Source organism: Clupea harengus, chromosome 5 (assembly GCF_900700415.2).
Source record: "Clupea harengus chromosome 5, Ch_v2.0.2, whole genome shotgun sequence".
In the NCBI taxonomy this organism is placed as follows: domain Eukaryota; kingdom Metazoa; phylum Chordata; class Actinopteri; order Clupeiformes; family Clupeidae; genus Clupea; species Clupea harengus.
Genome location: NC_045156.1, coordinates 16,773,603 through 16,796,102, shown reverse-complemented (window position 1 = coordinate 16,796,102; position 22,500 = coordinate 16,773,603). Strand labels below are relative to the sequence as shown.

The 22,500-nt window shown below is 47.9% G+C and overlaps 3 protein-coding genes across 7 annotated transcripts in view; 1 reads left to right on the top strand and 2 right to left on the bottom strand.

Annotated features, from left to right (window-relative positions):
* The window catches only part of inavab (innate immunity activator b), a 30,486-nt gene extending 24,025 nt beyond the window's left edge, over positions 1-6,461 (top strand). For all 3 annotated transcript variants that reach the window (XM_031567893.2, XM_031567894.2, XM_031567892.2), the window contains 4 exons: positions 730-1,276; positions 2,219-2,377; positions 3,342-4,053; positions 5,885-6,461. In XM_031567893.2, the coding sequence (XP_031423753.1) occupies positions 730-1,276; positions 2,219-2,377; positions 3,342-4,053; positions 5,885-5,974 (1,508 nt within the window). In that variant the 3' untranslated portion in view covers positions 5,975-6,461. The remainder of the gene's footprint in view (positions 1-729; positions 1,277-2,218; positions 2,378-3,341; positions 4,054-5,884) is intronic.
* Positions 6,462-10,090: 3,629 nt separating this feature from the next.
* Positions 10,091-20,745, bottom strand: otud5b (OTU deubiquitinase 5b). 3 transcript variants are annotated; one of them, XM_031567889.2, is made up of 9 exons: positions 19,957-20,745; positions 17,977-18,067; positions 16,869-16,933; positions 16,087-16,243; positions 14,335-14,483; positions 13,768-13,953; positions 13,364-13,547; positions 10,948-11,067; positions 10,091-10,575 (listed from the first exon to the last, which is right to left on the bottom strand). In XM_031567889.2, exons 1-9 carry the CDS (start codon positions 20,485-20,487, stop codon positions 10,454-10,456), a joined length of 1,605 nt encoding a protein of 534 aa, XP_031423749.1. In that variant the 5' UTR covers positions 20,488-20,745; the 3' UTR covers positions 10,091-10,453. The 3 variants fall into 3 exon arrangements, with proteins under 3 accessions (XP_031423749.1, XP_031423750.1, XP_031423751.1); XM_031567890.2 differs by having other exon boundaries at positions 17,977-18,064; XM_031567891.2 differs by lacking the exon at positions 19,957-20,745 and adding an exon at positions 19,549-19,866.
* A 127-nt stretch (positions 20,746-20,872) lies between these two features.
* Positions 20,873-22,500, bottom strand: part of LOC105904145 (metabotropic glutamate receptor 6-like) — a 30,557-nt gene continuing 28,929 nt past the window's right edge. The window contains exon 13 of the mRNA XM_031567173.2: positions 20,873-22,500. This exon is cut by the window's right edge and continues 952 nt beyond it. The gene's annotated coding sequence lies outside the window, so the exon portion shown is untranslated.

Below are 22,500 nucleotides of genomic sequence, written 5' to 3'. Positions count from 1 at the left end.
CTTACTCTCGTTAACTCATCTTACTCTCGTTAACTCATCACTGATCTTACTCTCGTTAACTCTCTCGTTAACTCATCACTGATCTTACTCTCGTTAACTCATCACTGATCTTACGCTCGTTAACTCGTTAACTCATCACTGATCTTACTCTCGTTAACTCGTTAACTCATCACTGATCTTAGTGTCATTAACTCATCACTGATCTTAGTCTCGTTAACTCATCACTGATCTTACTCTCGTTAACTCATCACTGATCTTACTCTCGTTAACTCGTTAACTCATCACTGATCTTAGTGTCGTTAACTCATCACTGATCTTAGTGTCGTTAACTCATCACTGATCTTAGTCTCGTTAACTCATCACTGATCTTACTCTCGTTAACTTATCACTGATCTTAGTGTCGTTAACTCATCACTGATCTTAGTCTCGTTAACTCATCACTGATCTTACTCTCGTTAACTGATCTTACTCTCGTTAACTCATCACTGATCTTACTCTCGTTAACTCGTCACTGATCTTACTCTCATTAACGTTAGGGGATGATCAGTGATTAGTTGATTAGTTGTCATCCTGTAATGTGTTATTGATCATGCTCAACTCATGCCTGGTCCTTTGTGACATCACAATGCTCTGTAAAGGCGTTCACAGTTCTAACACAGTTTTGAACTCTGCATGCTTTTCTGTTACTACTAATGACCTCTGACCCTGTTGCCATGGTTTTCTCCTCAGAGGAGAGGGCCAGTCAGGCGACTCAGCCGTCTCTGGAGCCGCCGCGCTCCGACCACGGCCAACCCTCTACGCCTCCTCCTCACCTCCTGCAGGAGCAGCGCGGGAGACACACGCCACCACAGACCCTGGGGCCCCTGACCCACCCCCTCAGCCCCTCCCTAAGCCACACCCACAATTACCCACCCAGTCGCATGCAAAGCCCCTCCCTAAGCCACCCCCACAATTACCCACCCAGTCGCATGCAAAGCCCCTCCCTTAGCCACCCCCACAATTACCCGCCCAGTCCCATGCAAAGCCCCTCCCTTAGCCACCCCCCCAGCCCCTCCTTTAGCCACCCTTGTATCATTCAAACCCCCTCCCCGAGCCCCTCCCTAAACCACACCCCCAGCCCCTCCCCCAGCCCCTCTCTGCCCCCCTCCCTCAGGGGCAGTTGTGGGTTGGGGGAAGATGAGCGCCCCCCCATCCAGCACTCGCCCTGGTCCGAGTCCAGCCTGGACCAGCCCTACGAGAAGCCCAAGAAAACACGCACTAGCAGCTGCAGATCCGGGTGAGACACACACACACACACATACACACACACACACAGAGACACACACATTTGTGGAAGCCCAAGAAAACACGCTCTAGCAGCTGCAGATCCGGGTGAGAGACACACACACACACACACACACACACACATACACACACACACACACACACACACACATATACATATGCTACAGACCATTGAAACACTTTTTTTACTCTCCACACACATAAAACACTGTAGTTCCGGTTAGCTTGGCTTAGCTGCATATAGACGTTCAGGTTAGCTGCATATAATAGTTCAGGTTAGCTGCATATAATAGTTCAGGTTAGCTGCATGTAGTAGTTCTAACAATGAGGATAAGTTCAGGACAAACTGTACCCCCCGCCTCCCCACCCCCCCTCAGGGGATCTCTGAGGTTAACACAGGGGGAGGGGCGGTGGGGTTGTGGTTGCCGCGGTAACATGTAATTGCATTCTTGGCATTCTCTGTGATTCTCCACAGCACGTACAGCATTAACGCCCCTGAATGCCCCTGTGACACACACACACACACACACACACACACACACACACACACATACTAGATTGTCTCTGAGGCCCCTACAGCATGGAGCTGTAGTGTGGGGTGTGTGTGAATGGACTGTATGTGTACCATTTTACAGGAATGAGAGCGTTGAGAGCAATGTGTGTGTGTGTGTGTGTGTGTGTGTGTGCGCGCATCAGGTCTCTGTGTCTGTAATACTCTCCATCAAAGCTAGCTGTGTAATTTTGAGGTGGTGTGAGGGAGGGAGGGGGGGTGGCTGTATGATTTGGAGATGGGGACAGGGTGTGTTAAGGTTGAGTGTCTGTGTATCTCTCTCCTTATGTCTCGTGACCCCTAACCCTGTGCCTGCTCTGTGGTGTGTGTGTGTGTGTGTGTGTGTGTGTGTGTGTGTGTGTGTGTGTGTGTGTCGCCAAGCAGCAGTCCTGCTGTGACTCCAACACTGCCCCCCTTGCAGATGTGTGTGGGGGAGGGGGGGCAACCCCACCCTCTGCCTTCACATGTGACTCAGAGACACAGCCAGTCCAACAGCGCCCCCTGTACTCCAGAGATGCAGCTGCGCCGTGGCCTCTCCCTCAGGTATGCACACACACACACACACACACACACACACACACACATGCACACACACACTGTTACGAATCCCCAAAACCAGAAACCATAACAAAAACGAAGCCACAGTGTTGGGTTTGGTGCACAAAAGTATACATTTACTATAATCAAAGAAAGCCCCAAAATCCCGGACAAAACAAGGTGGTTACAAGACTGACAGGAAAAAGGAAAAAGAAAACCTCACGCTTACTGTGCTGGTGGTGTGAACTTGCCTGGCTCCCGTGCCCGACGTACAATTCACGAGACAGGCAAAACAAAAAGTGAGTCTTCCGATGTCCAACTTACTTACCTACCCTAACTAACTACAACTAATAAAGTGCCGAAAATAACCACCCATGTCACAAGAAACAATACCAGGAATATTTGTCAGAACGGAGAGTTCAAGGGAACGGTATATCGATTATAGTAAAGATTGTGTGCCAGCGTCTGTTCTTTTGCGAGGCGAGAGCGAGCGTCCATCTTGGGAACTGCGTGGCTTTTATCCGGGTAGGCCAGTTCCAGTAATTGCATGACCACGCCCAGTCTCCACCTATAGCAAGAAACGCACAGACCAAAGCAGGAAGCAAGCAGAACCCCAGGACTATGTAACACACACACACACACACACACATGCACACCTACATACACGCGCACATACATACTCACACACACACACACACACACGCACACCTACATACACACACACACACACACACACACACACACACACACATGCACACCTACATACACACGCACATACACATGCACACCTACATACACACGCACATACACACACACACACACACACACACACATGCACACCTACATACACACGCACATATACACACACACACGCACACACACACATGCACACCTACATACACACGCACATACACACACTGTGATGTGATGTGATTAGTCTGACTGTGATGTTCTGCTGTGGCGTTCCCAGGCTTCCCAGCTCTGAAGCGGCTCACGATGTGGATCTGGAGCGCGGGCGTTCCCGTTTCCCCCGGCGACGGTTGATTGACATGGGGATGTCACCTGAGAGTTCGCCTCTGCATGTTGGCATGGGAAACCCGCTGTACTACTCCAGCTCTGAGGACAGCATGTCTGAGCACTCGGCCACCTCCTACACCAGCTCCTACACCAGCTCCTCCTGCCACGAGGGGCCCGCCGAGGCCCCCCACCCCCACCCCTGCCAGCTGGTCTACGGGTACCCCGACCCCCACCCCCACAACGGTTTCTACAGGAACATCCAGCACCAGTCCACACCCAGCTTCTCCAGAGCGGGGTACCCCCCCCACATGAGAGCGTACCCCCCAGAGGCCGAGTTCGGGCAGACCCACGCCTCTCCGTGTCCGGGCGGTCGCTATGACTACTGGTACGAGGAGGCCCCGGTGGTGGTGCTGCAGCGGGTGCCCACGGCGGTGCCCGCTCACGTGAGGCTGGCACGCGCGCCCTCGCTGAGGGAGTACCCGCAGCACCACCCCGCCAGCGGCCTCCCGCGCCAGCTGGTCTCCGAGGAGCTGAAGTCCTGGCACCAGCGCCACCAGTTCCACCGGCCGCGCTCGCTGGACCGACACCGCCAGGGCGCCGTGCGCGTCAGGACCAACTCCAGCCGGGAGTCACCGCTATCCCAGCAGCCACTGCGACTCGATCAGGTACACAGCCCTGCCTCACACACGCGCTCACACACACACACACCTGTACACACACACACATATATATATATATATATATATATATATATTACACACACATACCTACATGCATACACACACATACGCTCGCTCTCTCACGCGCACACACACACACACCTGTACACATGTACTATACACACACACACCCGTACATGCTTAAACATGCATACACACACACACACACACACACACCGCTCACACACACACACACACACACACACACCGCTCACACACACACACACGCTCACCTGCGGGCAGAGAGTGGCCTGAGGCTTCCGTGGAGCAGAATAGTTCCAGTGTCGTCTTACAGTCGTGTTGAAATCTGTCGGAGGGGAAAGGAATTCCCAGAGTGCAACGCCTCGCTGACAGCAGAGCTAGGAAAGGTGTTTGGGCCTGTCTGCACACACACACACACACACACACACACCTGTCTGCAGCTCACGGCTCAAGCACACACACACACACACACACACTCTCTCGCTCACATATACACACAACTGCTTACTCAAAAACACACACACCCACACACAGCTCAGGCACACACACACACACACACACACACACACACACACACTCACACTCTCTCGCTCACATATACACACAACTGCTCACTCAAAAACACACACACACACACACCCACACACAGCTCAAGCATACACACACACACACACCAACATACACAGCTGCTTACACACAGACACACAAACAGACAAACTTACCTGTACACAATCTTTGCTATCTCCGGCTTAACTGCTTAATGACATTTCCTGTGGTTGTGAAGTGCTGCTGATATAAAGAACTAGATCTTTCTCACACACACACACACACACACACACACACACACACACACACACACACACACAACTTAGTCTGACTGTGGAAGAAGATAAAGAAACTCTAAAGTGTAGCTCCAGTGGGGGAAAACAAACTGTTCAGGAGCCGCACCTTAATGCGCCATCACACACACACACACACACACACACACTCAATCAATCAAACTTTATTTGTACGGCGCATTTCATACCAGGAGGTAACACAATGCGCCTCACAGAAGGAAAAATGGGGGGGGGGGGGGGGGTTACAAACACTTGTAAAGACGCACAGATTTTCCAGAGATAAATAAACAGGAAATGACGTACTAACCACACTGGCACCGTAAAGGACTGCTCAGTACGGTTATTGTCAAACTAAGAAACAGCTGCTCTGAGCACACACCTTAATGCGCCATCACACACACACACACACACGCACATCTTAATGCGCCATCACACACACAAACACACCTTAATTCACCATCACACACACACCATAATGTGCCATCACACACACACACCTTAATGCACCATAACACACACACACCTTAATGCGCCATCACACACACACACACACACACCTTAATGCGCCATCACACACACACACTCACCGTGACTCAGGCCAGTGTGCTCCTAAAAGAGCTTAGTCAGCCACTCCCTGAGTGTGTGAGGGTGCATTTCACCTTCTGTGTGTACATGTGTGTGTTTGAACTATTATAAAGGTGCGTACCGCTTCCTCTGTGTCTGATAGTTCTTGTTCTCTCACCCTCTCACACACACAGAGGGCATTAAACTTCCTTTGAGTGTGTGTCTGAGTGTGTGTGTGTATGTGTGTGTGTGTCTTTCTCACTGCCTTGTTGATTCATTGACTCCCTGCTTCCTCACAGGTTGTGGTGGGTGTGTCTGAACCAGACTGATCAGATATTCCCTAATGTAATCTAATCAATCTAATCAATATGAATCCTCTCTCTCCCCCCCAGCCCCCCCAGACAGGCCTGGTTCCCAGGATGGCGGAGCGGAACTACGGGCCGCGGCCAGCGGAGGATGACCTCATCATCAGCCAGGTGTGAGCAGCCAGGACAGCGCTGTGTGTGTGTGTGTGTGTGTGTGTGTGTGTGTGTGTGTGTGTGTGTGTGTGTGTGTGTGTGTGTGTGGGGCGCGACCCTATTTATTAGACTATTTATTGAGCTACTGGACTGGAGAGGAATGGCCAAGTACTGCCCAGGCTGCGACACACACGCAAACACACACACACACACCATGGGCCTGCTCCTCCTCGGGCAACAGAACTCTGAGGAATATAGGTTCCGTCATTTACTGTGAAAGACAATGGTACAAGAACCCATGAGATTAGTATGTATATGTGTGTGCGTGTGTATGTGTGCGTGTGTATGTGTGCGTGTGTGTATGTGTGCGTGTGTGTATGTATCCTTTTAAATAGATGAAATTCTCTATGTTTTGTATGTTTTATAAGAAGAATCTATTTGTTACTAAAAGACGTGTGCTTTGATTGGTCACTCACACCTGAGCAGTAAATAAAGACGCACGTTTCCTGTGGAGTTGGTGTTGTTCTTACGGCGACTCGGATCACTGGAACACAACACACCCTTTACACAACACACCACTGGAACACAACACACCCTTTACACAACACACCACTGGAACACAACACACCCTTTACACAACACACCACTGGAACACAACACACCCTTTACACAACACACCACTGGAACACAACACACCCTTTACACATCACACCACTGGAACACATCACACCACTGGAACACATCACACCCTTTACACATCACACCCTTTACACAACACACCCTTTACACAACACACCCTTTACACAACACACCACTGGAACACATCACACCACTGGAACACAACACACCCTTTACACAACACACCCTTTACACAACACACCACTGGAACACATCACACCACTGGAACACAACACACCCTTTACACATCACACCACTGGAACACATCACACCACACATCACACCCTTTACACAACACACCACTGGAACACATTACACCACTGGAACACAACACACACCCTTTACACATCACACCACTGGAACACAACACACCCTTTACACAACACACCACTGGACCACACAACACACCCTTTACACAACACACCCTTTACACAACACACCCTTTACACATCACACCACTGGAACACATCACACCACTGGAACACAACACACCCTTTACACATCACACCACTGGAACACATCACACCACTGGAACACATCACACCCTTTACACAACACACCACTGGAACACAACACACCCTTTACACAACACACCCTTTACACATCACACCACTGGAACACATCACATCCTTTACACATCACACCCTTTACACATCACACCCTTTACACAACACACCCTTTACACATCACACCACTGGAACACAACACACCCTTTACTAGCTATTACTCAGATTCACTCTGCGCTAAACTAGCTATTACTCAGATTCCCAGAGGAAACCTGAGGTTTTTGGGCGGCCCACCGGCGAGTTACAGACAAATGGTCCACCATTTTGCCACTTGCTTTAAAGAAATGTTTTTCCTTAATAATTTATACTTAATTTATTTTCATCACCCCTTTACATTTGTATAGATGTTACTAGTGTGACCATGTCATTTTCCATGCCATGATTTCACCTACAACACGGAGTCATGCCACATCCAGAAGTTCTCTGACGACTCTGCTGTTGTGGGATGTATCAGGGATGGACAGGGGGGTGAGTACAGGAGCCTGGTGGATAACTTTGTGCAGTGGTGTAGGAATAACCACCTGCAGCTGAACACCACTAAGACCAAGGAGATGGTGGTGGACTTTAGGAGGTCTCAGCCTCCTCTGCTACCAGTCTCTATCGAGGGGGTCAGTGTGGAGGTGGTTAACACCTACAAATACTTAGGAGTTCATCTGGACAGTAAACTGGACTGGTCAGCAATCTACAAAAAGGGTCAGAGCCGACTCTACTTCCTGAGGAGGCTGAGGTCCTTCAATGTCTGCAAGAAACTCCTGCGCATGTTCTACCAGTCTGTTGTTGCCAGCGTCCTTTTTTATGCTGTGGTGTGCTGGGGAGGCAGCATAAAGAAGAGGGATGCCGGGGCGACTGGACAGGCTGGTGAGGAAGGCGGGAGCTGTTGTTAGCACTGAACTGGACTGCCTAACATCAGTGGCGGAGAGAAGGACCCTGAGTAGGTTGCTGACCACCACCCACTACACAGTACTCTCAACAGACAGAGGAGCACATTCAGTGGCAGACTCCTGTCACTGTCATGCTCATCGGACAGGCTGAGGAAGTCCTTTGTCCCCAGGGCCATTCAGCTTTTTAATGCCACGCGGAAGGGGAGGGGGAGGGAGATGGACTTCTCTGCATGAGTCTACCCAGTGCCACCGCTCACATAACGCGAACTACGCGATGTGCGTAGGGCACCAAGTCCTGAGGGGGCACCAAAAAATAGGCAACTGAAAAATCATCAGTTATATTAATTATAATGCCGATATTATTTCAGTATAGAAATATTAGGCACCTTTTAGGCATGTATATCACAAAACAGGCAGAACAAAAGATATATTTAATTGCTCAAAAAAAGTTACGATGGTGTAGCTACTTAGGTGCAATTTATAGGGTTGCCAACCGTCCCGAATTGTCCGGGACATCCAGAATTATGGGTGATTTTGATTTGTCCCGTCAAGGACAGCTCCAGCCCCGTATTCCAATCACAGCCTTTTTTATTTGTGTCCGTGAAAAGAGAAAATTATAACAGTTAAGTGTAATCTGTGCCCTGGAGACAAGCGCCTATCAACTGCACTCTATACCTTACAATGAAAAGCTTGAGAGCCTTATAGTAGCCTACCGTAAACATCTGTCTAGCAGTTGATGTTTTAAATAGATGCCAAGGATAGGATTTAAAATTTCCATGAATTGCAGACATTTTATATCCACCCCCAAGTTACCCTAAAGATGATGATGGTCCGAGAGCGGACTAGAAGTGAGGTGCCGACCAATATCCACCGGTGGACTGTGCATCACCCTCACCCTACCTAGGTGGATGCTTAGATGTAACCATATGCTCTTACTTTTCATAGGGTCAGCCATCTTGAAAAGAAAGGGAGAGATATCAGACAGGCAGATCAGGTGCCCTTTCATCGACACCACCCAGAGCAGTGCCTTACCTGAGACTACTCTACCCAGAGCAGTGCCTTACCTGAGACTACTCTACTTGAGTCAGTGCCTTACCTGAGGGTCATCAGTCCGTGTGGCCAGACTTCACAGGGACCCAGGCTACAGATCAGAGCTACCAGGCAGTCAGTCACATGCCCAGATCAGAATTTAATTTTAGCTTCAGCTGGTAACAATAGATGATTTTGTCAGATTAAGCCTCACTTTTAAGTGTTGGTTGTCCATTCATGCGTGTTTTTGTATTTGTATTGTGATTAACCCTCGGTCAAACACATGACTTCACCCTGATATGATGCAGTGTGTACTTAGTGATGTGGTCACTCGGAGAGCGACAGGGCGTGACGGCCCCGTTAGACCTGCTGCTCGTGCTGCTGCTGCTGCCGGAGAGTTAGCTCCTGAGCTGGTCGTCCACAGACACAGATCTACGGGAAGTCAATCAGCGTCATCTCTGCAGTAACAAAGAAGTTCAGGCCTGTTGAGAAAGGAGCTCCTGGGCCACCATCACTGAGCGGAATCTGTCGAACCGCCACTGTGTGTGTGTGGGGGAGTGTATATACCACTGTAGCAGACGGTAGCTCCCCAGCACGGTACACTCACGCAGGCACCCCCTGCTGGTCAAACACCAGAACTACACTACCGGAGAAATTCCATAGATATCCACTCCAGTTGAGGTTCTACTAAGAACACATTTTCCAAAAGGCCGTTATATTTAGTGTGCTAACTGTCTAGAATCACATGAAGTGTGCTAACTGTCTAGAATCACATGAAGTGTGCTAACTGTCTAGAATCACATGAAGTGGTGACGACACACACACACACTTCCTGTAGTAAACACACCAGCTGAGCTACTGCCAATGAACGGAATCCTTCCTCAGAAATGCACAGGTCTGTATGACTCATTGTGAAATAAACATACATGTGTGTGTGAGTGTGTGTGTGTGTGTGTGTGTGTTCTCAGGAAAGCAGGCAAGGAGGGCTGGGTTGAGTAAAGATCTTTAATCTGACATTAGTGAAGAGCTAGGTGTGGAGGAGCGGATTGTGTCCTTTATTGAGAGAGAGAGAACGTCAGTTAGACCCAACAACAGAAAAGAGAGGAAAGGAGAAGAAAAGCAATCGATGAAGGGGGGGATGAAGGGAGGGGAGGGGAGGAGGGGAAGAGAGCGATGAGAAGGGGATGAATGTACAGCCGCCTGAGGGTGAGGATGAGGATGGCGCAGGACTGATGAGGAGGGGAAGAAAGAAAAGAGAATACAGGAGCGGGTCGGAGGTCAGGGGACGGGGAGGGGCATCAGGGGAAAGGGGAGGGGCATCAGCTGGTGTCTGGGGAGGGGGAGGGGCATCAGCTGGTGTCGGGGGAGGGCTCTCTGTGTAGCGCATTCTTCTTCATGCTGTCCAGATACTCCTGCTGAGAGGCGGCCAGCACCGACGCCAGGATGGCATCCTCCTCCCAGTCCGACACGCCTGCGCGCACACACACACACACACACACGACTGGGATGAAATACTGGAGCCTTCTTGCCTCATGTTCATTATCAAAGCAGTATCTCTATGCAGACACTACTGCAGAAATAAGCACAAGAAGACAAAACGTGGTGTGTGTGTGTGTGAGTCTAACCAAATGCTGTGGGATACATCTGCATGATGGTGGTGTGTGTGTGTTTGTGTACGTGTGTGTGTGTGTGTATATGTGATGGTTGTGTGTGTGTGTGTGTGTGTGTGTGTGTGTGTGTGTGAGTCTAACCGAATGCTGTGGGAGACATCTGCATGATGATGATGATGGTGGTGGTGGTGGTGGTGGTGGTGGTGGGGTGTGTGTGTGTGTGTGTGTCTAACCGAATGCTGTGGGAGACATCTGCATGATGGTGCGGTAGTCCAGAGTGGGGTACAGAGACACCAGAGGAGAGGAGGAAGTGGAGGAGCGCTCCTGGGGCACATACAACTGGCTGCTGGGTCCTACAACACACACACACAAACACAGTCAATTCCACAAGCGTAATAGGCACATCACAGCTCCAGATTTCATCAGCCAACAGAAAACACAAAAGTATTTTGTATGAGAGGTTGTGTGTGTGTGTGTGTGTGTGTGTACAGTCATGGACACAAAGATTGGCACCCCTGCACCCCTGTCAGATAATGCACCACTTCTCCCAGAAAATTGTTGCATTCACAAATGCTTTGGTGTTCACATGTTTATTTCTTTTGTTTGCATTGCAACAACACACACACACACACACACACACACACACACACACACAAACATTGGAACAACACAAAAAAGCAGGAAAAAAAGGCCGCACAGAACTCCAAAAATGGACTGGACAAAATGATTGGCACCCTCAGATTAATATTTGGTAGATCACCCTTTGGAAAAAATAACTGGTCGCTTCCTGTAACCATGAATGAGTTTCTTCCACCTCTCTACTGGAATTTTGGACCACTCTTCTTTTGCCAACTGCTCCAGGTCTCTCACATTTGAAGGGTGCCTTCTCCCAACTGCTGTTCTGAGATCGTGCCACAGGTGCTCTATGGGATTTAGATGAGGACTCATTGGTGCTTCAGAACTCTCCAGTGCTTTGTCTTAAACCATTTCTGGGTGCTTTGGGTCATTGTCCTGCTGGAAGACCCATGACCTCTGACGGAGACCCAGCTTTCTGACACTGGGCCCTACATTGCGCCCCAAAATTCTTTGGTAGTCTTCAGATTTCATGATGCCATGCACACAGTCACACTCACACACACACACACACAGATTTCATGATGCCATGCACACGGTAACGGCATCCGGTGCCAGAAAAAACAAGGCAACTCCAAAACATCTGTGAACCTCCACTATGTTTGACTGTAGGGTCCATGTTCTTTTCTTTGAAGGTCTCGTTTCGTTTTCTGTAAACTGCTTTACCAAAACGCTCTACTTTGGTCTCATCTGTCCACAGGACGTTCTCCCAGAATGATTTAGGCTTCCCTAGGTACGTTTTGGCAAACACTGTTGTACCCTGTGTCTGCAGGTCAGCTTGAATTTGTTTGGAAGTTGTTCTAGGTTTTTTATCCACCATTCGAACAATCCTTCGATGCAATCGTTCATCAATTTCTTTTCTTCCTTCCACGTCCAGGGAGATTAGCGACAAAGCCATGGGCTGTAAACTTCTTGATGACATTGCGCTGTGGACACAGGAACATTAAGATCTCTGGAGATGGACTTGTTGCCTTGAGATTGTCCATGCTTTTCCACAATTTTGGTTCTCGATGCTCAGACAATTCTTTGCTCTTCTTTCTTTTCTCCATGCTCAGTGGTATACACAGACACACAACACAAAGGTTGAGTCAACTTTGCTCCATTTGAACTGGTTGCAAATGTGATTTATATGTTACCAGCACCTGTGACTTGCCACGGGTGAGTATAAATACAAATTAAAGGAGCATTACATGCTAGAAATACAATTATTTCTCTACAATTTTGAAAAGGTGCCAATCATTTTGTCCAGTCCATTTTTGGAGTTGGCTTTTCTTCTCTGCTTTTTTGTGTTGTTCCAATGCAAACAATAGAAATACACATGTGAATAACAAAGCATTTGTAATTGCAACAATTTTCTGGGAGAAGTGATGCATTATCTGACAGAAGTGCAGGGGTGCCAATATTTTGCATGACTATATGCATCTGTGTGTGCGTTAGTGTGTGTGTGTGTGTGTGTAGGTATGCATCTGTGTGTGCGTTAGTGTGTGTGTGTGTGTGTGTATAGGTATGCATCTGTGTGTGGGTTTGCTGGTGTGTGTCTGTGCATTAGTGCATATATGTATGCATCTGTGTGTGTGTGTTTGCTGGTGTGTGTGTGTGTGTGTGCGTATACGTATGCATCTGTGTGTATGTGTTAGTGTGTGAGTGTGTGTGCGTCTGTGCATTAGTGCGTACGTATCTGTCTGTGCCCTTAAGTGTGTGCTGTGTGTGTCCGTAAGTGTGCTGATGTGTCTGTGAGTGTGTATGCGGTGTGTGTACGTGTGTGTGTGTGTGTGTGTGTGCACAAGTGTGTGTGTGTGTGTGTGTGTGTGTGTGCAGTAGTGTGTATACGGTGTGCAGTAGTGTGTGTGTGTGTGTGTGTGTGTGCACAAGTGTGTGTGTGCACAAGTGTGTGTGTGTGTTTGTGTGTGCACAAGTGTGTTTGTGTGTGTGCACACAAGTGTGTGTGTGTGTGTGCACAAGTGTGTGTGTGTGTGTGCACAAGTGTGTGTGGGTGTGAGAGAGCTGCTGTTGTACCTGGAGCACAGGGTGATGGGGGTTTGGGCAGCGGCAGCTTGGTGGGGGGGTCACAGTGGGCGGGACCCGGGTGCTCCGGCGAAGGGGCGGAGCTTCTCTGGCGAGGGGAGCGGCAGCTCCAATCATCGAAGGCGCTGCAGGAGGCTGCGGACGCAGAGCTGCACGCCGCGCTCGCCTTACGGGGCTGGGGGGCATGAGGAGAGGAGAGGAACACTGAACACTCATCAACACCCAACACACCACCATCATCTCCAGCACTGAACACTCATCAACACTAACATCAGCACTGAACACTCACTCATACCACCATCAGCACTGAACACTCATCAACACCCAACATCTGGCTGAAATCTCCCTCAAACCCCCCCCCCCCCCCCCCCCCCCCGACCTTGCCCCCCCCTCACCTGGCGCCCCTGCTTCTCCTGGTCCTGCAGCCACTGCAGGTAGGACTCCCGGGCCACCTGTTCCTCGATGGCCTCGTTGGTGGCCTCCCAGTCCGTCGCTCTCTTTTTGTCCTCCAGCATCTGCTGCTCGATCCACGACTCCTCTGACGTCGTAATGGCACTCTTCATCAGGGACTGATCCGCAAACTGAACACACAGGGAAAGTGGTGTGTGTGTGTGTGTGTGTGTGTGTGTGTGTGTGTGTGGGAGAGAGAGGTTTAGTGACAGGCACTGAATATAAAGTTAATGTACATAGAGTAGAGCTGGGGTTCTATAATGTTCGGGGGTGTGTTTTAAGGGTTCTGTGGAATGTTCTGGAGAGTTCTGGGGTGTGTTTTAGGGGTTCTGTGGAATGTTCTGGAGAGTTCTGGGGTGTGTTTTAGGGGTTCTGTGGAATGTTCTGGAGAGTTCTGGGGTGTGTTTTAAGGGTTCTGTGGAATGTTCTGGAGAGTTCTGGGGTGTGTTTTAGGGGTTCTATGGAATTTTCTGGAGAGTTCTGGGGTGTGTTTTAGGGGTGCCGGTACCTACCCCTGGTTTGAATGACGGGAGGCCCAGCCCCACGCCGATGGTCGCTTTGTTGGGGTTCACCACTGAGTTGTAATGGATGTTGCCATGGTAACTGACTCGGATTGGTTCATCTTTGTTCTGATAGATACCGTGGAACGTGTTGATTGGCTCTGAAACAGTCAGCGTGGAAAGGAGTCAGTGAGCATCATCATCATCATGTCTGAGCATCATCATCATCATCATCGTCATCATCACACATCATGTCTGAGACGTGTTCAGAAGGGCAAAGGTCACAACTCAAACGAAGTAGCTATAGTCGAGTATGCAGGTCTACTATGGAGTATGCAGGTCTACTGTGGAGTATGCAGGTCGAACAATTCAAAGCCCGAACATACTGATACTAGGGCTGGGCACATTAACGCGTTATTATTGCGTTAACGCATCAATTAATTAACACCGACAATTATTTTACAGGTTTTATTTTTTATTTTATTATTGTAAAAGTCTGTTGCTCACAGGCTTTTATTTTGTAAAAGTCTGCTGCTGACTGCTGCGGAACCGGAAAAGAAAAGAATGGGCGGATAAACAAACATGGAGAAGGGCATTGCTGCCATAGACATATATATAATATATGTCTATGATTGCTGCAACGTGCCAACTCTCCGCCATCTTGGGAAGGTAAAGGCTGCACTGTAAACAAACGCAAGTGAACGGTGGAGCTGCGGTGGAGCTGGATAAAAAGCGCTATTGCGTTTACATTTCTCAACCGATTTAATTGAGTCGTTTGTATATTAAAGGGTTTATGATCTACGTGGAGTACCAAACAAAGTTTGGTCTCCATGTTACTTAGAATCTCGATAGTTAGCCATAGACATATATACATACATGTGATAATTGCAAATCATTCAAATTGCACAAATTGCAAATCATCATGCCAGCAGTGAACTTTTTGGTGCTTCACCTAACATTAGTGCCTTGGCAGTGGCAATAAGCTTTAGTTTTGTGTTTGTTTTGATAACATTGTTTAAGTTGAGAATTACACAAAGTATTTATTTTATTTAACTGCTACTATACAAAAATGCTGACGTTAAGTGTTTGCACAACAAATGTTATGGCACTCTAGTTCATATGGCAGTACATTTAAAATAACAGTGTCAAGTTCTAGGAATTGACAAACTGCACTGAAAGTGTTTTCTGGTTTCTCACTCAGGGACATTTGGTACTGAACATAGACTGGTTATGGTAAGTAAAATGTTTCTGCTGTTACCTCAGAAATTGCCTGTTTTAATGATATGATTGTGGCTCAGGATTTTTTTGCCAGTTTTTTTCTTTTTCATAACAAACAGGATAACATTAATGCCCTGGCAGTGGCAATGAGCTTTAATTTTGTATTTGCTTTAATAACATTGTTTAAGTTGAGATTTTAAATGAATATTTTATTTAACTGCTACTGTATTAAAATGCTGATGTTAAAAGTGTTTGCACAACAAATGTTATGGCACTTTATGGCAGAACATTTAAAATAAAAGTGCGCTATACACTACTTTTGAATTAATTATTGGATTTTGCGTATACAAATGCGATTAATCGTGATTAATCAGGGAAATCATGCGATTAATCGTGATAAAAAATTGTAATCGTTGCCGAGCCCTAACTGATACATTCCTCCAAGCAGCACCAACTTCATACCGTTGAACCAGAGATTTTCGAGATAACATTAGGATTATCTCAAGGTCGTGTGTGTGTGTGTGTGTGTGTGTGTGTGTCACTCACCTGTGCTGTACTGATACACCTCCACCGGTCGGTTGTACATCTCTGCCATGGCCTGCATCTCGATGTGGTTGCCATGGCAGTTGCTCTTCCTCTTCCTGTTGATGTAGGTGGTGAAGTCCTCTGTGACGTAGCTGGAGAAGTGTTCCTCATTCTTCACCTGCAGGGGGCAGAGCGGTTTTCAATAACACACACACACACACACACACCGACACACACACGGGGCAGACCGGTTATCAATAACACACACACACACACACACACACACACACACACACACACAGGGCAGAGCAGTTATCAATAACACACACACACACACACACACACACACACACACACACACACACACACACACACACACACACACACACACACACACACACGCGGGGCAGAGCGGTTATCAATAACACACACACACACACGGGGCAGAGCGGTTATCAATAACACACACGGGACAGAGCAACACACACACACACACACACACACACACACACACACACACACACACACACACACACACACCACCCTAGTCTTTCAGCCTCCACTAACCTTAACTCAAATCACTGCATTCATTGGTGTTCATGTGCGATAAACACTCTTACTGTGAGTGAATTATGTGAAGTGATTTGTCTGTGTTTATGCGTGCTTGTGCGTGCGTGCGTGCGTGTGCGTGTGTGCGTGCGTGCGTGTGTGAGTGCGTACGTGTGCTTGTGGTGTGTGTGTGCTTGTGGTGTGTGTGGGCGTGTGTGTGTGTGTGTGTGTGTGCGTCCCTGCTGATGGCTTACCAGGTAGTCCATACAGTGTTTCCGCACCACATCATGCATGTCCTGGTCCCCGTACACCTGGTCAGCTGCAGAGATGAGACACACACACATGAACCACAGAGATGAGATGACACACACACACACGAACCAGAGATGAGATGAGAGACACACACACACACACACACACACACACACACACACACGAACCACAGAGATGAGACACACACACACACGAACCACAGAGATTAGACACACACACGAACCAGAGAGATGAGACACACATGAACCACAGAAATTAGACACACACACACACACGAACCATAGAGTCTAGACCTCAGATTTACTCAGAGTAAAGCCTATGGCCACAGGTCCAATGATCTTCCAAACAAAAGCAATAACACGATCCTGACACATGAGCCGAGAGTCAGAGACCATCTGATGGAGGCCAAAGAGCCAGGCAGCCTCGTCAGACATGGGAGTCTGCTCCTCTGTGGGCCTGTGCTGCCTGTGTGGCCCTATGCCTGTGCTGTCTGTGCTGCCTGTGCAGCCTGTGCTGCCTGTGCTGTCAGTGCTGCCTGTGCTGTCTTTGTTGGGTTTCACATCTGTATGCTGTTCTGAGAATGTTGAGTTTCTCGTCTGTGTTAGTGTTCTACATGTTGTTTTCTGTTGACTGGGAGTGCTTTACATTTCTAAAGGAATAAACAGCTCTAAATTTAAAACAAATATACATCAAATAAAATGCATTGCAACACTTATTTTGTGTTCCGATCCCACACACTGTTACTATAATACTGTACATGTGAAACATATGAACATCTCTTGCCTTGTATCGGACAAATCTACACTCAAACCATTAACAAATCTATACAAGCCAACCCATTACGTTACAAACCCGTTAACGTATAGTTCTGTAGAAGGCATGATGTCGTAGTTGTGTAGAATGCATGATGTCATAGTTGTGTAGAATGCATGATGTCATAGTTGTGTAGAATGCATGATGTCATAGTTGTGTAGAATGCATGATGTCATAGTTGTGTAGAATGCATGATGTCATAGTTGAGTAGAATGCATGATGTCATAGTTCTGTAGAATGCATGATGTGGTGTTTGTGTGATGCGTCTCCACTCACCTATGGCCCTGAAGAGACACGCTCCGTCCTCCTTCATCTTCTTGATGGTAAATCCATTCTTTTTCAGCGCCTTCTCAAACCACTGCTCCTGCTTCAACACAACACACACACACATGACTTTGGGTGTGACGCACACAACACACACAACACACACACATGTGACTTTGGGTGACACACACAACTGCCCTCTCTCTCTCACACACAACTGCCCTCTCTCACACCCAAACATACACACTACTACTGTCTTCCCTTACATACACACTTAGGGCCGAAACACACCAAACGCGTTTTTAAAAACGGGACGCTAGCAAATGCATTGTTTCCTATGGTACGGCCTTGCGTGTGTGCTTTTTCTCCGCCACGCGTTGCATCTTTCTAGCGTTTTTTAGATGCGCTTAAAAATTGAACTATTCTCAACTTTCCAGCGCAAGGCGCACCGCTCATCAATGTCACACTCGGCCCAGGCAGGTTGCGCACGCAGCTCCGCTTCCTAGGCACCGGGAAAAACAGCCTGGTGCCCCTGTGGCTGTTTTGCCCGCCGCACTTTGCCATGACGTTTTTGAAGCGTCTGCCGTTTTAAAAACGCGTTTGGTGTTTTTCAGCCCTTAGTCATATATAGTGATAGTGGTTCAGGAGGTAGAGGAGCCGCTAGTTCGATACACACACTACACACCAGCACAGAGTCCCCCACTGTTTTTAGACAATAACACACAGATCCATAATAACGTCACTTTTCAGTATTTGTCTTTGTCCAACCCCATCTCACTTTCAACGCACATTCCATCCTAATATCATAGAAGTACTAATATACTACTAATATACTACTACTATAAGTACTGTACTTATATAAGTACTAACATACAACTACTACTAGTAATACTATAAGTTCTAATATAAGTACTAGTATACTAATATAAGATCAACACTGGCAACCACAACCTCAACTAACACAACATCAAGACTGGCAACCTCAACTAACCCACATCAAGACTGGCAACCTCAACACTGGCAACCTCTACTAACACAACATCAAGACTGGCAACCTTTACTAAACAACACTGGCAACCACAACCTCAACTAACACAACATCTACACTGACAACCTCAACTAACACAAGTCTGGCAACCTCAACTAACACATCGACACTGGCAACCTTAACTAACACAACATCAAGACTAGCAACCTCAACTAACACAACATCAAGACTGGCAACCCCAACACTGGCAACCTCAACTAACACAACATCAAGACTGGCAACTTCAACTAACACATCGACACTGGCAACCTTAACTAACACAACAGTGGCAACCTCAACTAACACAACATCAACTAACACAACATCAACGCTGGCAACCTCAACTAACCCACCTCAACTAACACAACCTCAACTAACACAACCCCAACACTGGCAACCTCAACTAACACATCGACACCGGCAACCTCAACTAACACAACATCAAGACTGGCAACCTCAAATAACACATCGACACCGGCAACCTTAACTAACCCACATCATCACCTTAACTCACATCAAAACTGCCAACCACACCTAAACACATAATGAACACTTACAACCAAAGCCAGCCCACATAGACACGGACTTCAGTGCTTCCATTAAGGTCTGTGTCACGGTAGGTTACATTCTGAATAGCTACACCCTTGTCTCGAGTCCGCTCAAATCTGTTCGAGGATATGTCTGACCACTGTGACTGCAGACCCTGACTGATGTAGTTAAGGTCTGACTTGCATGTTTATTTGGGGCTTTGCGCCTGCGCTGAATATGGGGACAGAGACGGGAGTTAAAACAGCAGACAGTCAGGCAAAGCCGCTCGCGGGCACCGAAAAGCCCAGTGACTGTGGAATCATTTCTGTAAACACTCTCCCGTGTAATTAGTCACAGGGAAATATGCAGCTCTTCGCGAGACATTCCTGGCTAATTAACACAAATTATCTGAGATCAGTCCGCATAGTGCACATCACCTGCTCGGCCGTCGCTGGGTCCACGCTTTGCTGAGTTGCGGCGTTCTCGTACTCGTCTTCGCTGTTGTTTCCACCGGCTCCCTCCTCCGTGTCGGTCCCGGGACCCCCGCCGCCGCCTCCTGGTAAACTGCTAGTGCACGCGGTTTGCCGTCGCCTCTTGCTAAGACCGGGTCCTGAGCAACAGCTACCGACGGCAGTGCCGCACGCGAGCTCTCCACGCGTCCCCACCGCACACGTCACTGCCGCGGCAGTACTACTTTCACCTGGGCTGACTGAGGAGCCAGCCACCACCGGCTGCGGAGAGGCCTGTTGGGGCCGGGAGGTCGTCTCGATCCGCCGGTCCTCTCTTGACGTGTGAGGCGCGGCCTGGTAGGGCCACGGCGGAGGAGAGGCCCGGGGTCTTGACCCCGTTCGATTAGCGAGCTGATGCGCATGGGGGTGTGGGTCGGAGGTACTGCGCCTGTCAGGGTCGTCTGAGTGGTCGGTCACTCCGACGGTCGAAGTAGGTTTCTTCTTTGGAAGAATAGTCATAGCTAGCTGTAGTTAGCTATCGCTAGTTCATACAGAACAACAGCTGACGGCTAACAGCTCTTGAAAATATGTTGCCAAGCAAGGTAGACATGTGCTCCAAGACTCGCTCGTTTAAATACTTATCACTATCGTTTTATAGTGTCGCCTAATTAATATCCCTCGAATCTCCGCGGTTCTTCTCCGACAGAATGTCCGAGAGTTTGACACAAACATCAACAAACCACTTACGACAGTTAAAACCTCACTTCCGGTTATTTGTTCTTCTTTTTTTCTAGGCTCTAATGTCATAGTTGACTAGGCCTTGAACACTGACCTCTGCAGGTGTGGAGGTGACAGTTTCAACGTGGTGACGACTATTGAAGCACGAAATAAATCCGGAGGATGGTTTTGTACTAAAACATTTATTGCATGCATAAACTTGATAACGTTTTCTCAAAAAGTACACTTTCTCTCAAGGGGAAATGCATAGCAGTGAATACACAACAACATTATATATACATCTGTTTTTTCACCTACGTGTTTAACAATCACTAACAAAAATACTTGATTTGTCTTTATTTTTTGTTTATGACGTGACTAATTTGCATCATAGGAGAAAAGCAGGCTGCAGGCATTTAGATGCTTCGTCACGTTTAGAAAATAATACTAAGAATAATAAAAAAGCAGGTAGCCATAAATGACAACAGATTTCTCAAGTTTCAGTATCAGTCGACCGAAGTAGGCTACATGTTCTGTGCCTTCATAGTTATCACATGTTTTCATTGTTACATGAAAGTGTGTAGGAGTGTTTGCAGGTTAAATAAATAGGGTAAAGCACATACATGTGAACCTGGTTCTAGATCATGGGTTCAGGTGATGAACTATAATGGCGCATACTGGCGAACAGGTGTGAGAGCGCCTCTATTGGTGACATTGATAACCCGTTGTCTGGCACACACACTGCAGTTGAGAACTCGATACCATATGCAATCTGACACCTCTTGCGCTCCAGCAGTGGTTAGGAAGTCACACATGTTTTCATTTATTTGATCCAGTGTGTAAACTATGGCAAATGTTAAAACACACATTACCAGTTAACATTAACACTCTGTGTTTCACTGTTATTACATTTTTGCCAACTGTAGTACTACTCATACCCACTAAGAGGCGCTCATCACCTTTCAGATTCAGATTACTGAGGTAGATTGTGTGCTTCTTTGATTCACTACAAAAACGATTTATCTTGCTATCCTCATCATATCACCTCTGGCATTCCACAAAACATTAAAAACCCACCAGTATCTTGTGTACTGCCTCTAAATGTAAAGGCTGGATAGGAGGGGGTGGGAAGGTTTGATTCATGATTCATGATTAACAGGGAAAATACAGCTTCAAGAATTCAGTCCAACCATCTGGCCCATAAGTACACCTGCTCTTACCCCGGCGTGTGGGCATCTGGCACATAAGTACACCTGCTCTTACCCTGGCGTGTGGGCATCTGGCCTATAAGTACACCTGCTCTTACCCCGGCGTGGGGGCATCTGGCCCATAAGTACACCTGCTCTTACCCCGGCGTGTGGGCATCTGGCCCATAAGTACACCTGCTCTTACCCTGGCGTGGGGGCATCTGGCCTCTGTTCAGACACTGCATCCAGACCAAACCATTCCAGCTGAACTCACCTGATGAGCCATATGCTCCTGGGAACCAACAGGGGATGAACAGAATAGCTCCAAAGAGTAAGAGGGTACACATGAAAAACTAATGTCAACTAAGAGGACACAAGTCTATGGGTTGGTTCTCAGGAGGATAACGGCAGTGGACAGGGTGGCAGCATCACCTCCCCATCACGCACACACAGAACATGATTCCTTAAACGCAGAACATGCTGGAACCCAGGGCCACTGTGCATGTGTTGCCCAGGGTAACCAGTGAGCTAGAACCATCACCCCATTCTACCAGAACAGAGCAGCTCAGTCTGAAGGAAATCAGAATCCAAACCAAAACCAGATTGGGTCAGAACAGAGAATGAAACA